The 15,683-nt window shown below is 52.4% G+C and overlaps 1 protein-coding gene and 1 long non-coding RNA gene across 5 annotated transcripts in view; one reads left to right on the top strand and one right to left on the bottom strand.

The window, feature by feature from the left end:
* Window positions 1-15,683, top strand: part of LOC138238273 (cytosolic sulfotransferase 3-like) — a 271,472-nt gene that overhangs the window by 195,438 nt on the left and 60,351 nt on the right. For 2 of the 4 annotated variants that reach the window (XM_069188406.1, XM_069188404.1), the window contains exon 2: window positions 4,895-5,032. The exons of 1 other annotated variant lie outside the window; for it this stretch is intronic. In XM_069188406.1, the coding sequence (XP_069044507.1) occupies window positions 4,897-5,032 (136 nt within the window). In that variant the 5' untranslated portion in view covers window positions 4,895-4,896. Of the gene's footprint in view, window positions 1-4,894; window positions 5,033-5,891; window positions 6,018-6,100; window positions 6,202-7,074; window positions 7,202-7,767; window positions 7,866-7,975; window positions 8,151-8,829; window positions 9,152-15,683 lie in introns of those variants that run through there. One more of the 4 variants, XM_069188410.1, reaches the window with a different exon arrangement.
* Window positions 1-15,683, bottom strand: part of LOC138238275 (uncharacterized) — a 76,087-nt gene that overhangs the window by 35,812 nt on the left and 24,592 nt on the right. The window lies entirely within an intron of this gene.

The following is a 15,683-nucleotide window of genomic DNA, read 5'->3' as shown; positions in this document are numbered from 1 at the left end:
TAACAGGACTGGTCTACTGTACTGGGACTGGAGCTCCTATTGTAACAGACTGTTGTACTGTACTGGGACTGTAGCTCCTATTGTAACAGACTGGTCTACTGTACTGGGACTGTAGCTCCTATTGTAACAGACTGTTGTACTGTACTGGGACTGTAGCTCCTATTGTAACAGGACTGTTCTACTGTACTGGGACTGTAGCTCCTATTGTAACAGACTGTACTGTACTGGGACTGTAGCTCCTATTGTAACAGGACTGTTCTACTGTACTGGGACTGTAGCTCCTATTGTAACAGACTGTTCTACTGTACTGGGACTGTAGCTCCTATTGTAACAGACTGGTCTACTGTACTGGGACTGTAGCTCCTATTGTAACAGACTGTTCTACTGTACTGGGACTGTAGCTCCTATTGTAACAGGACTGGTCTACTGTACTGGGACTGTAGCTCCTATTGTAACAGACTGTTGTACTGTACTGGGACTGTAGCTCCTATTGTAACAGACTGTTGTACTGTACTGGGACTGTAGCTCCTATTGTAACAGACTGGTCTACTGTACTGGGACTGTAGCTCCTATTGTAACAGACTGTTGTACTGTACTGGGACTGTAGCTCCTATTGTAACAGACTGTTCTACTGTACTGGGACTGTAGCTCCTATTGTAATAGTACTGGTCTACTGTACTGGGACTGTAGCCCCTATTGTAACAGACTGTTGTACTGTACTGGGACTGTAGCTCCTATTGTAACAGACTGGTCTACTGTACTGGGACTGTAGCTCCTATTGTAACAGACTGTTGTGCTGTACTGGTACTGGAGCTCCTATTGTAACAGTACTGGTCTACTGTACTGGGACTGTAGCTCCTATTGTAACAGACTGTTGTACTGTACTGGGACTGTAGCTCCTATTGTAACAGACTGGTCTACTGTACTGGGACTGTAGCTCCTATTGTAACAGACTGTTCTACTGTACTGGGACTGTGGCTCCTATTGTAACAGGACTGGTCTACTGTACTGGGACTGTAGCTCCTATTGTAACAGACTGGTCTCCTGTACTGGGACTGTAGCTCCTATTGTAACAGACTGGTCTACTGTACTGGGACTGTAGCTCCTATTGTAACAGTACTGGTCTACTGTACTGGGACTGTAGCTCCTATTGTAACAGACTGTTGTACTGTACTGGGACTGTAGCTCCTATTGTAACAGCACTGGTCTACTGTACTGGGACTGTAGCTCCTATTGTAACAGACTGGTCTACTGTACTGGGACTGTAGCTCCTATTGTAACAGACTGTTGTACTGTACTGGGACTGTAGCTCCTATTGTAACAGGACTGGCCTACTGTACTGGGACTGTAGCTCCTATTGTAACAGACTGTTCTACTGGACTGGGACTGTAGCTCCTATTGTAACAGACTGGTCTACTGTACTGGGACTGTAGCTCCTATTGTAACAGACTGTTGTACTGTACTGGGACTGGAGCTCCTATTGTAACAGGACTGGTCTACTGTACTGGGACTGGAGCTCCTATTGTAACAGACTGTTGTACTGTACTGGGACTGTAGCTCCTATTGTAACAGACTGGTCTACTGTACTGGGACTGTAGCTCCTATTGTAACAGACTGTTGTACTGTACTGGGACTGTAGCTCCTATTGTAACAGGACTGTTCTACTGTACTGGGACTGTAGCTCCTATTGTAACAGACTGTACTGTACTGGGACTGTAGCTCCTATTGTAACAGGACTGTTCTACTGTACTGGGACTGGAGCTCCTATTGTAACAGACTGGTCTACTGTACTGGGACTGTAGCTCCTATTGTAACAGACTGTTCTACTGTACTGGGACTGTAGCTCCTATTGTAACAGACTGTTGTACTGGACTGGGACTGGAGCTCCTATTGTAACAGGACTGTTCTACTGTACTGGGACTGGAGCTCCTATTGTAACAGACTGGTCTACTGTACTGGGACTGTAGCTCCTATTGTAACAGACTGTTCTACTGTACTGGGACTGGAGCTCCTATTGTAACAGGACTGGTCTACTGTACTGGGACTGTAGCTCCTATTGTAACAGACTGGTCTACTGTACTGGGACTGTAGCCCCTATTGTAACAGGACTGTTCTACTGTACTGGGACTGTAGCTCTTATTGTAACAGACTGGTCTACTGTACTGGGACTGTAGCTCCTACTGTAACAGACTGTTGTGCTGTACTGGGACTGTAGCTCCTATTGTAACAGACTGGTCTACTGTACTGGGACTGTAGCTCCTACTGTAACAGACTGTTGTGCTGTACTGGGACTGTAGCTCCTATTGTAACAGACTGGTCTACTGTACTGGGACTGTAGCTCCTATTGTAACAGACTGTTGTACTGTACTGGGACTGTAGCTCCTATTGTAACAGTACTGGTCTACTGTACTGGGACTGTAGCTCCTATTGTAACAGGACTGGTCTACTGTACTGGGACTGTAGCTCCTATTGTAACAGACTGTCCTACTGCACTGGGACTGTAGCTCCTATTGTAACAGTACTGGTCTACTGTACTGGGACTGTAGCTCCTATTGTAACAGACTGTTGTACTGTACTGGGACTGTAGCTCCTATTGTAACAGACTGGTCTACTGTACTGGGACTGTAGCTCCTATTGTAACAGGACTGGTCTACTGTACTGGGACTGTAGCTCTTATTGTAACAGACTGTTGTACTGTACTGGGACTGTAGCTCCTATTGTAACAGACTGGTCTACTGTACTGGGACTGTAGCTCCTATTGTAACAGGACTGGCCTACTGTACTGGGACTGTAGCTCCTATTGTAACAGACTGGTCTACTGTACTGGGACTGTAGCTCCAACTGTAACAGACTGTTGTGCTGTACTGGGACTGTAGCTCCTATTGTAACAGACTGGTCTACTGTACTGGGACTGTAGCCCCTATTGTAACAGGACTGTTCTACTGTACTGGGACTGTAGCCCCTATTGTAACAGGACTGTTCTACTGTACTGGGACTGTAGCTCCTATTGTAACAGACTGGTCTACTGTACTGGGACTGTAGCTCCTATTGTAACAGGACTGGTCTACTGTACTGGGATGTAGCTCCTATTGTAACAGGACTGGCCTACTGTACTGGGACTGTAGCTCCTATTGTAACAGACTGGTCTACTGTACTGGGACTGTAGCTCCAACTGTAACAGACTGTTGTGCTGTACTGGGACTGTAGCTCCTATTGTAACAGACTGTTGTACTGTACTGGGACTGTAGCTCCTATTGTAACAGACTGTTCTCCTGTACTGGGACTGTAGCTCCTATTGTAACAGGACTGGTCTACTGTACTGGGACTGTAGCTCCTATTGTAACAGACTGTTGTACTGTACTGGGACTGTAGCTCCTATTGTAACAGACTGTTCTCCTGTACTGGGACTGTAGCTCCTATTGTAACAGGACTGGTCTACTGTACTGGGACTGTAGCTCCTATTGTAACAGACTGGTCTACTGTACTGGAGCTGCAGCTCCTATTGTAACAGACTGTTCTACTGTACTGGGACTGTAGCTCCTATTGTAACAGACTGGTCTACTGTACTGGGACTGTAGCTCCTATTGTAACAGACTGTTCTCCTGTACTGGGACTGTAGCTCCTATTGTAACAGGACTGGTCTACTGTACTGGGACTGTAGCTCCTATTGTAACAGACTGTTGTACTGTACTGGGACTGTAGCTCCTATTGTAACAGGACTGGTCTACTGGACTGGGACTGTAGCTCCTATTGTAACAGACTGGTGTACTGTACTGGGACTGTAGCTCCTATTGTAACAGGACTGGTCTACTGTACTGGGATGTAGCTCCTATTGTAACAGGACTGGCCAACTGTACTGGGACTGTAGCTCCTATTGTAACAGACTGGTCTACTGTACTGGGACTGTAGCTCCAACTGTAACAGACTGTTGTGCTGTACTGGGACTGTAGCTCCTATTGTAACAGACTGGTCTACTGTACTGGGACTGTAGCTCCTATTGTAACAGACTGTTGTACTGTACTGGGACTGTAGCTCCTATTGTAACAGGACTGGTCTACTGTACTGGGACTGTAGCTCCTATTGTAACAGACTGTTGTACTGTACTGGGACTGTAGCTCCTATTGTAACAGACTGGTCTACTGTACTGGGACTGTAGCTCCTATTGTAACAGACTGTTGTACTGTACTGGGACTGTAGCTCCAACTGTAACAGACTGTTGTGCTGTACTGGGACTGTAGCTCCTATTGTAACAGACTGTTGTACTGTACTGGGACTGTAGCTCCTATTGTAACAGGACTGGTCTACTGGACTGGGACTGTAGCTCCTATTGTAACAGACTGGTCTACTGTACTGGGACTGTAGCTCCTATTGTAACAGACTGGTGTACTGTACTGGGACTGTAGCTCCTATTGTAACAGACTGTTGTACTGTACTGGGACTGTAGCTCCAACTGTAACAGACTGTTGTGCTGTACTGGGACTGTAGCTCCTATTGTAACAGACTGGTCTACTGTACTGGGACTGTAGCTCCTATTGTAACAGACTGTTCTACTGGACTGGGACTGTAGCTCTTATTGTAACAGGACTGGTCTACTGTACTGGGACTGTAGCTCCTATTGTAACAGACTGGTCTACTGTACTGGGACTGTAGCTCCTATTGTAACAGGACTGGTCTACTGTACTGGGACTGTAGCTCCTATTGTAACAGGACTGGTCTACTGTACTGGGACTGTAGCTCTTATTGTAACAGAACTGTTGTACTGTACTGGGACTGTAGCTAAAATTTATCAGTGTTGTAAACTTATTTTACGATACGGTTATATATTAACTACTCTCTGTCTCTCTCTTAATGCAGTGTTAATGTACTGGAGTATCTCTCTCTCTCTCTCTCTCAGTGATGGAGGTGCAGCGCCCAGAGCTCATTGAATTTCGGGGGGTCTGTATGTCCCACTACTTCACTGACAACTTTGACAATGTGGAGAAGTTCCAGGCCAGACCAGATGACATCCTGATCGCCACATACCCTAAAGCTGGTGTGTCTGTAACCCCTCTCTCTCTCAGTGTGTCTGTATTAACCCCTCTCTCTCTCTCAGTGCAGTGTTAATGTACTGGAGTGTCCAGTCAGTGTGTCTGTATGAACCCCTCTCTCTCTCAGTGCAGTGTTCATGTACTGGAGTGTCCAGTCAGTGTGTCTGTATGAACCCCTCTCTCTCTCAGTGCAGTGTTAATGTACTGGAGTGTCCAGTCAGTGTGTCTGTATTAACCCCTCTCTCTCTCAGTGCAGTGTTAATGTACTGGAGTGTCCAGTCAGTGTGTCTGTATGAACCCCTCTCTCTCTCAGTGCAGTGTTAATGTACTGGAGTGTCCAGTCAGTGTGTCTGTATTAACCCCTCTCTCTCAGTGCAGTGTTAATGTACTGGAGTGTCCAGTCAATGTGTCTGTATTAACCCCTCTCTCTCTCAGTGCAGTGTTAATGTACTGGAGTGTCCAGTCAGTGTGTCTGTATTAACCCCTCTCTCTCAGTGCAGTGTTAATGTACTGGAGTGTCCAGTCAGTGTGTGTGTATTAACCCCTCTCTCTCTCAGTGCAGTGTTAATGTACTGGAGTGTCCAGTCAGTGTGTGTGTATTAACCCCTCTCTCTCTCTTAGTGCAGTGTTAATGTACTGGAGTGTCCAGTCAGTGTGTGTGTATTAACCCCTCTCTCTCTCAGTGCAGTGTTAATGTACTGGAGTGTCCAGTGTGTCTGTATTAACCCCCCTCTCTCTCAGTGCAGTGTTAATGTACTGGAGTGTCCAGTCAGTGTGTCTGTATGAACCCCTCTCTCTCTCAGTGCAGTGTTAATGTACTGGAGTGTCCAGTCAGTGTGTGTGTATTAACCCCTCTCTCTCCAGGCACTACCTGGATCTCTCACATCCTGGAGCTGATCTATTTTGGGAAGAGCCCGGAGGTCTTGCCCTCCCTCCCCATTTACGAGTGCGTGCCCTTCCTGGAGTTGTCCGCCCCTGGGTTAGCGACAGGTGAGCCGCCGCCCCCTGCTGGCCGGAGGAGGGAGTGGCGAGTCTGGCTGGCGCCTCTCACTGTGGAGCCCTGTGTGTCCCAGGTGTGGAGCTGGCGGAGAAGATGAGCTCGCGCCCCCGGCTGATCAAGACCCACCTGCCCCTGCAGCTGGTGCCCCCTTCCTTCTGGGAGCAGAACTGCAGGGTGAGGCAGCAGGCTGTGTGTGCGTACTGTGTGTGTGGAGAGTGTGTACAGTGTGTACAGAGTGTGTGTGTGTGGAGAGTTTGTGTAGTGTGTGCACTGTGTGTGTGGAGAGTGTGTGTACATTGTGTGTGTACAGTGTGTACAGAGTGTGTGTGTGTGGAGAGTTTGTGTACAGTGTCTGTGTACAGTGTGTACAGATTGTGTGTTGAGTGTGTGTAGAGTTTGTGTAGTGTGTGCAGTGTGTACAGAGTGTATACTGTGTGTGTACAGTGTGTACTGTGTGTGTGTACAGTGTGTGTAGAGCTTGTGTGTACAGTGAGTGTGTTCATTGTGTTCTTATGAATAGTGTCTCTACAGGTGATGTGTGTGTTCAGTGTGTACAGGGTGTGTTGAGTGTGTTCTCTCTCTCTACAGGTGATGTGTGTGTGTTCGGTGTGTACAGGGTGTGTTGAGTGTCTTCTCTCTCTCTACAGGTGATGTGTGTGTTCAGTGTGTAAAGTGTGTGTTCAGTGTCTTCTCTCTCTCTACAGGTGATGAGTGTGTGTCCAGTGTGTACAGGGTGTGTTGAGTGTGTTCTCTCTCTACAGGTGATGTGTGTGTATTCAGTGTGTACAGGGTGTGTGTTGAGTGTGTTCTCTCTCTCTACGGGTGATGTGTTTGTTCAGTGTGTACAGTGCGTGTTGAGTGTCTTCTCTCTCTCTACAGGTGATGTGTGTCCAGTGTGTACAGGGTATGTTGAGTGTCTTCTCTCTCTGCAGGTGATGAGCGCGTGTCCAGTGTGTACAGTGTGTGTTCAGTGTCTTCTCTCTCTCTACAGGTGATGAGTGTGTGTCCAGTGTGTACAGGGTGTGTTGAGTGTCTTCTCTCTCTCAGGTGATCTACGTGGCTCGGAATCCGAAGGACAACGTCATCTCTTATTTCCACTTCGACAGGATGAATTTCATGGACCCAGAGCCTGGAGACTGGAACAGCTATCTGGAGAGATTCTCCAAGGGAAAGAGTGAGACTGTTCACACCTCACCCCTCTCTCTCAGTGCAGTGTTAATGTACTGGAGTGTCCAGTCAGTGTGTCTGTATTAACCCCTCTCTCTCTCAGTGCAGTGTTAATGTACTGGAGTGTCCAGTCAGTGTGTCTGTATTAACCCCTCTCTCTCTCTCAGTGCAGTGTTAATGTACTGGAGTGTCCAGTCAGTGTGTGTGTATTAACCCCTCTCTCTCTCAGTGCAGTGTTAATGTACTGGAGTGTCCAGTCAGTGTGTCTGTATTAACCCCTCTCTCTCAGTGCAGTGTTAATGTACTGGAGTGTCCAGTCAGTGTGTCTGTATTAACCCCTCTCTCTCTCAGTGCAGTGTTAATGTACTGGAGTGTCCAGTGTGTCTGTATGAACCCCTCTCTCTCTCTCAGTGTGTGTATTAACCCCTCTCTCTCTCTCTCTCTCTCAGTGTGTGTATTAACCCCCCTCTCTCTCTCTCTCAGTGTGTGTGTATTAACCCCTCTCTCTCTCAGTGTGTGTGTATTAACCCCTCTCTCTCTCTCAGTGTGTGTATTAACCCCTCTCTCTCTCAGTGGTGTTTGGCTCCTGGTACGATCATGTCACAGGATGGTGGGAGCGCAGACAGACTCATCCCCAGCTGCTCTACCTGTTCTATGAGGACATGAAGGAGGTGAGGCTGCAGTTCCCCAGACTGACACCGGGTGGCGCTGTGTGCTATGGGTTTGTTCCTGCAGTCAGCAGGATCGTGCTGACAGTCTGCTGCTGTGTCTCGTGTCCCAGGACCTGCCCCGCGAGCTGGACAGGCTGTGTGACTTCCTGGGCGTGGCGCTGGGAGAGGCGGAGAGGGACAGGGTGCTCCACGCCACAGGGTTCGAGGCCATGAAGAGCAACAGGCTCACAAACTACTCCACCTGCGACATGATGAAGCACGACATCTCCCCGTTCATGAGGAAGGGTGAGCAGAGAAGGACAGAGGAGAGAGAGACAGGGGGAGAGAGAGAGAGACAGGGGGAGAGAGAGAGACAGAGGGAGAGAGAGACAGAAGAGAGAGAGAAGGATAGAGTATAGGCGTTCTCTGAGTCTATTCACACTGTATTATTATTATTGAGAGACAGGCTCACTGTTCCTCAGGCTGGGACAGGAGATCACACACTGTATTATTATTATTGAGAGACAGGCTCACTGTCTGTTCCTCAGGCTGGGACAGGAGATCACACACTGTATTATTATTATTGAGAGACAGGCTCACTGTCTGTTCCTCAGGCTGGGACAGGAGGTCACACACTGTATTATTATTATTGAGAGACAGGCTCACTGTCTGTTCCTCAGGCTGGGACAGGAGATCACACACTGTATTATTATTATTGAGAGACAGGCTCACTGTCTGTTCCTCAGGCTGGGACAGGAGATCACACACTGTATTATTATTATTGAGAGACAGGCTCACTGTCTGTTCCTCAGGCTGGGACAGGAGATCACACACTGTATTATTATTATTGAGAGACAGGCTCACTGTCTGTTCCTCAGGCTGGGACAGGAGATCACACACTGTATTATTATTATTGAGAGACAGGCTCACTGTCTGTTCCTCAGGCTGGGACAGGAGATCACAGTCTCTCTCTCCTCTCTCTCAGGGATGGTGGGAGACTGGAAGAATCACTTCACGGTCGCTCAGAGCGAGGCGTTTGATGAAGACTACCGGAGGAAGATGAAGGACAGCACACTGAGCTTCAGAATGGAGCTCTAGAGAGAGGAAGAGCGCTGGGGGACAGAGAGAGGAGTCAGACAGACACACGCCTGACTGTGAAAGCTGTGACAAATCAAGCTCTAACACTGCATTAGAAACTGAAAGATTTTCTATGTCTGTATCCGATTCAGGAACTCTGATCATATTCGTACAGAGTTGTATGTGTACCAATAAAGACAGGTGATCAGAGTTGTATGTGTACCAATAAAGACAGGTGATCAGAGTTGTATGTGTACCAATAAAGACAGGTGACCAGAGTTGTATGTGTACCAATAAAGACAGGTGATCAGAGTTGTATGTGTACCAATAAAGACAGGTGACCAGAGTTGTATGTGTACCAATAAAGACAGGTGATCAGAGTTGTATGTGTACCAACAAAGACAGGTGATCAATTTTAACCGGACTGGCAGTGGCAGGCCAACCTGGTGGCCATGAGGGTGTGCCGCGCGATCAACGCTGGTTTCTGGTCTCACGCGCCTGGGCCGCGCCCCCGGTGAAGTTTGTTCCGGAAGGCGCCGTCACCCTGCAGCTCCCAGCTCCCAGCCCACTGGAGCCCAGCAGGGGGCGCTCTCACCCAGCTCCCAGCCCACTGGAGCCCAGCAGGGGGCGCTCTCACCCAGCTCCCAGCCCACTGGAGCCCAGCAGGGGGAGCCTGGCCAGTACCTGGAGGGGAGACTCCTGGGAGAGGTGTGAGTGGGGCCAGCAGGGGGCGCTCTCTCCCAGCTCCCAGCCCACTGGAGCCCAGCAGGGGGAGCCTGGCCAGTACCTGGAGGGGAGACTCCTGGGAGAGGGGTGAGTGGGGCCAGCAGGGGGCGCTCTCTCCCAGCTCCCAGCCCACTGGAGCCCAGCAGGGGGAGCCTGGCCAGTACCTGGAGGGGAGACTCCTGGGAGAGGTGTTAGTGGGGCCAGCAGGGGGCGCTCTCTCCCAGCTCCCAGCCCACTGGAGCCCAGCAGGGGGAGCCTGGCCAGTACCTGGAGGGGAGACTCCTGGGAGAGGTGTTAGTGGGGCCAGCAGGGGGCGCTCTCACCCTGCGGTCTGTGTGGGTCCTGATGCCCCAGTATAGTGACGGGGACACTACACTGTAAACAGGCGCTGTCCTTCGGATGAGACGTAAAACCGAGGTCCTGACTCTCTGTGGTCATTAACAACCCCAGGTGTCTCTCGACAAGAGTAGGGGTGTCACCCCAGTGTCCTGGACAAATTCCCCCCTGGTCTTTACCCATCATGGCCTCCTAATAACCCCCCTCTCTGAACTGGCTTCATCCCTCTGCTCTCCTCCCCACTGAGAGCTGGTGTGTGGTGAGTGTACTGGTGCATCATCCAGGTGGGGGGACACACTGGTGGGGGTGGAGGGGATCCCCATTACCTGTAAAGTGCTTTGAGTGGAGGGTCCAGAAAAGCGCCATAGAAGTGTAAGCAATTAATTAATTAATGTAAGTCGATAAGGTGCGCTTTTCCCCCGAGCAATTACCCTGCCATCCAGAACGGAGTTAAATCACCCCCCTGCGTGTTCCTCACTATCGTCACCACTAATTGGAGGCCGGTCATCGGTGAGGACTTCTGTGTGGCTCTGCAAGAGCTCCGAGATGTGGTTTAAAAAAAAAAAATCGGCAGCATTTAATTCTCCGGGGCGTCTCCGGCGCGAGAACAAGGGTTTGTTGAACCCACCCGAAGCCAAACGCAGCTGTCCAAAATCATCCGCCCCGCCGACTGGGGGTCCCTCCGATACGCCCTGGACCGCCCTGTGGACAGCGCCTGCAGCCTGCACATACGAGCTCTTCTGTCAAGATGAACAGAACGAAGTTCATCATGGCGCTCTGTCGCGCTGACAATTCTGATAAGACCTGTAATAACTGCGTATACGCCCCAGGGAAACGAAGGGGTCTCTATTCGCGCCGCCGCCAACCTTCATCACAACCTTCGTCGCAACCGGTTCTCGGTCTTCAGAGTTACTGCCGTCCGGTTCTGCTGCAGCACCCCTGACCGCTCAGTTCTCTACCGCCAACGCATTCTCACGGTGCTCAGGTCGAGCACCCGAGGCCTCCCTCTGGGTCTCTGACGTCTCAACAGACACGCGGCTGCCGGTTCGATTCTTTTATTAACGCCCCAACGCTCGAGGTCGGTCTTTTCACCCGCTCGGTGAGCGATCACTGGGGATCTCCACCAGTGCACCACGAATCAGCGTAGCCAGCTCGTGAAGTCCTGATTTTACTGCGGGATCCTCTGTGGAGATGATGTCCAAGAGGCTGGCGGTGAAAGACTGGACCGCTTGAGGGAACAAGAAGCGGACACTTGCGAAGACTGCTCTCTGGTTCTCTAGAACTCGCCTCTTCTGCTCCGCAGTAGTGCACAGCCTGGACATTAACTGTAAGAAGTGCTGCAGTGAGTCCAGCACCCCCCACGAACCCAAGTGTCCAGTGGCGCCGTGATCCCTCTGCGGAGGCCTGGCGCGTGTGGCTCCGGTCAGCCTCCGAGGGGCCGTCCTCGACGCCCCCCCCGCCCGGGGGCCCGGCGCCGCCGCCACACTCTTCTCCCCGCCCGCCGATGCAGCTGCAGTGCGAATCCAAAGAAGAGACTTTTTTAGCACCGCGCCCAGGCGCCATCTCTCACAACCAGAACACGCCGCCTCTCACAACCAGAACACGCCATCTCTCACAACCAGAACACGCCATCTCCCACAACCAGAACACGCCACCTCTCACAACCAGAACACGCCATCTCCCACAACCAGAACACGCCATCTCTCACAACCAGAACACGCCGCCTCTCACAACCAGAACACGCCATCTCTCACAACCAGAACACGCCATCTCTCACAACCAGAACACGCCATCTCCCACAACCAGAACACGCCATCTCTCACAACCAGAACACGCCATCTCTCACAACCAGAACACGCCATCTCTCACAACCAGAACACGCCATCTCCCACAACCAGAACACGCCACCTCTCACAACCAGAACACGCCATCTCCCACAACCAGAACACGCCGCCTCTCACAACCAGAACACGGCGCCTCTCACAACCAGAACACGCCATCTCCCGCAACCAGAACACGCCATCTCTCACAACCAGAACACGCCGCCTCTCACAACCAGAACACGGCGCCTCTCACAACCAGAACACGGCGCCTCTCACAACCAGAACACGCCACCTCTCACAACCAGAACACGCCACCTCTCACAATCACAACCAGAACACGCCATCTCCCGCAACCAGAACGCGCCATCTCTCACAACCAGAACACGCCGCCTCTCACAACCAGAACACGGCGCCTCTCACAACCAGAACACGCCATCTCCCGCAACCAGAACACGCCATCTCTCACAACCAGAACACGCCGCCTCTCACAACCAGAACACGCCACCTCTCACAACCAGAACACGCCACCTCTCACAACCAGAACACGCCACCTCTCACAACCAGAACACGCCACCTCCCACAACCAGAACACGCCGCCTCTCACAACCAGAACACGCCATCTCCCGCAACCAGAACACGCCATCTCTCACAACCAGAACACGCCGCCTCTCACAACCAGAACACGCCGCCTCTCACAACCAGAACACGCCGCCTCTCACAACCAGAACACGCCGCCTCTCACAATCACAACCAGAACGCGCCATCTCTCACAACCAGAACACGCCGCCTCTCACAATCACAACCAGAACACGCCGCCTCTCGCAACCAGAACACGCCGCCTCTCACAACCAGAACACGCCACCTCTCACAACCAGAACACGCCACCTCTCACAATCACAACCAGAACACGCCATCTCCCGCAACCAGAACACGCCATCTCTCGCAACCAGAACACGCCACCTCTCACAATCACAACCAGAACACGCCATCTCCCGCAACCAGAACACGCCATCTCCCGCAACCAGAACGCGCCATCTCTCACAACCAGAACACGCCGCCTCTCACAACCAGAACACGCCGCCTCTCACAACCAGAACACGCCACCTCTCACAACCAGAACACGCCATCTCTCACAACCAGAACACGCCGCCTCTCACAACCAGAACACGCCACCTCTCACAATCACAACCAGAACACGCCACCTCTCACAATCACAACCAGAACACGCCGCCTCTCACAATCACAACCAGAACACGCCGCCTCTCGCAACCAGAACACGCCATCTCTCACAACCAGAACACGCAGCCTCTCACAACCAGAACACGCCATCTCTCACAACCAGAACACGCAGCCTCTCGCAACCAGAACACGCCACCTCTCGCAACCAGAACACGCCACCTCTCACAACCAGAAAACGCCACGTCTCGCAACCAGAACACGCCACCTCCCGCAACCAGAACACGCCACCTCTCACAACCAGAACACGCCACCTCTCACAATCACAACCAGAACACGCCGCCTCTCACAACCAGAACACGCCACCTCTCACAATCACAACCAGAACGCGCCATCTCTCACAACCAGAACACGCCGCCTCTCACAACCAGAACACGCCGCCTCTCACAACCAGAACACGCCACCTCTCACAACCAGAACACGCCACCTCTCACAATCACAACCAGAACACGCCGCCTCTCGCAACCAGAACACGCCGCCTCTCGCAACCAGAACGCGCCATCTCTCGCAACCAGAACGCGCCATCTCTCGCAACCAGAACGCGCCGCCTCTCGCAACCAGAACGCGCCGCCTCTCGCAACCAGAACGCGCCGCCTCTCGCAACCAGAACGCGCCGCCTCTCGCAACCAGAACACGCCGCCTCTCGCAACCAGAACACGCCGCCTCTCGCAACCAGAACACGCCATCTCTCGCAACCAGAACACGCCGCCTCTCACAACCAGAACACGCCATCTCTCACAACCAGAACACGCCACCTCTCACAATCACAACCAGAACACGCCATCTCTCACAACCAGAACACGCCGCCTCTCACAACCAGAACACGCCGCCTCTCACAACCAGAACACGCCGCCTCTCACAACCAGAACGCGCCGCCTCTCACAACCAGAACACGGCGCCTCTCACAACCAGAACACGGCGCCTCCCACAACCAGAACACGCCGCCTCTCACAACCAGAACACGCCGCCTCTCACAACCAGAACACGCCATCTCTCACAACCAGAACACGCCGCCTCTCACAACCAGAACACGCCATCTCTCACAACCAGAACACGCCATCTCTCACAACCAGAACACGCCACCTCTCACAACCAGAACACGCCACCTCTCACAACCAGAACACGCCACCTCTCACAACCAGAACACGCCACCTCCCACAACCAGAACACGCCGCCTCCCACAACCAGAACACGCCGCCTCTCACAACCAGAACACGCCGCCTCTCACAACCAGAACACGCCGCCTCTCACAACCAGAACACGCCACCTCTCACAACCAGAACACGCCGCCTCTCACAACCAGAACACGCCGCCTCTCACAACCAGAACACGCCATCTCCCGCAACCAGAACACGCCATCTCTCACAACCAGAACACGCCGCCTCTCACAACCAGAACACGCCATCTCTCACAACCAGAACACGCCGCCTCTCACAACCAGAACACGCCGCCTCTCACAATCACAACCAGAACGCGCCATCTCTCACAACCAGAACACGCCGCCTCTCACAATCACAACCAGAACACGCCGCCTCTCGCAACCAGAACACGCCACCTCTCACAACCAGAACACGCCACCTCTCACAACCAGAACACGCCACCTCTCACAATCACAACCAGAACACGCCATCTCCCGCAACCAGAACACGCCATCTCTCGCAACCAGAACACGCCACCTCTCACAATCACAACCAGAACACGCCATCTCCCGCAACCAGAACACGCCATCTCCCGCAACCAGAACACGCCATCTCCCGCAACCAGAACGCGCCATCTCTCACAACCAGAACACGCCGCCTCTCACAACCAGAACACGCCGCCTCTCACAACCAGAACACGCCACCTCTCACAACCAGAACACGCCATCTCTCACAACCAGAACACGCCGCCTCTCACAACCAGAACACGCCACCTCTCACAATCACAACCAGAACACGCCACCTCTCACAATCACAACCAGAACACGCCGCCTCTCGCAACCAGAACACGCCGCCTCTCGCAACCAGAACACGCCATCTCTCACAACCAGAACACGCAGCCTCTCACAACCAGAACACGCCATCTCTCACAACCAGAACACGCAGCCTCTCGCAACCAGAACACGCCACCTCTCGCAACCAGAACACGCCACCTCTCACAACCAGAACACGCCACGTCTCGCAACCAGAACACGCCACCTCCCGCAACCAGAACACGCCACCTCTCACAACCAGAACACGCCACCTCTCACAATCACAACCAGAACACGCCGCCTCTCACAACCAGAACACGCCACCTCTCACAATCACAACCAGAACGCGCCATCTCTCACAACCAGAACACGCCGCCTCTCACAACCAGAACACGCCGCCTCTCACAACCAGAACACGCCGCCTCTCACAACCAGAACACGCCACCTCTCACAATCACAACCAGAACACGCCGCCTCTCGCAACCAGAACACGCCGCCTCTCGCAACCAGAACGCGCCATCTCTCGCAACCAGAACGCGCCATCTCTCGCAACCAGAACGCGCCGCCTCTCGCAACCAGAACGCGCCGCCTCTCGCAACCAGAACGCGCCGCCTCTCGCAACCAGAACGCGCCGCCTCTCGCAACCAGAACACGCCGCCTCTCGCAACCAGAACACGCCGCCTCTCGCAA

The sequence above is a fragment of the Lepisosteus oculatus genome, chromosome 4, assembly GCF_040954835.1.
Source record: "Lepisosteus oculatus isolate fLepOcu1 chromosome 4, fLepOcu1.hap2, whole genome shotgun sequence".
In the NCBI taxonomy this organism is placed as follows: Eukaryota; Metazoa; Chordata; class Actinopteri; order Semionotiformes; family Lepisosteidae; genus Lepisosteus; species Lepisosteus oculatus.
Note: the sequence above shows the minus strand (reverse complement) of the source record. Positions and strands in the feature narration are given on the sequence as shown.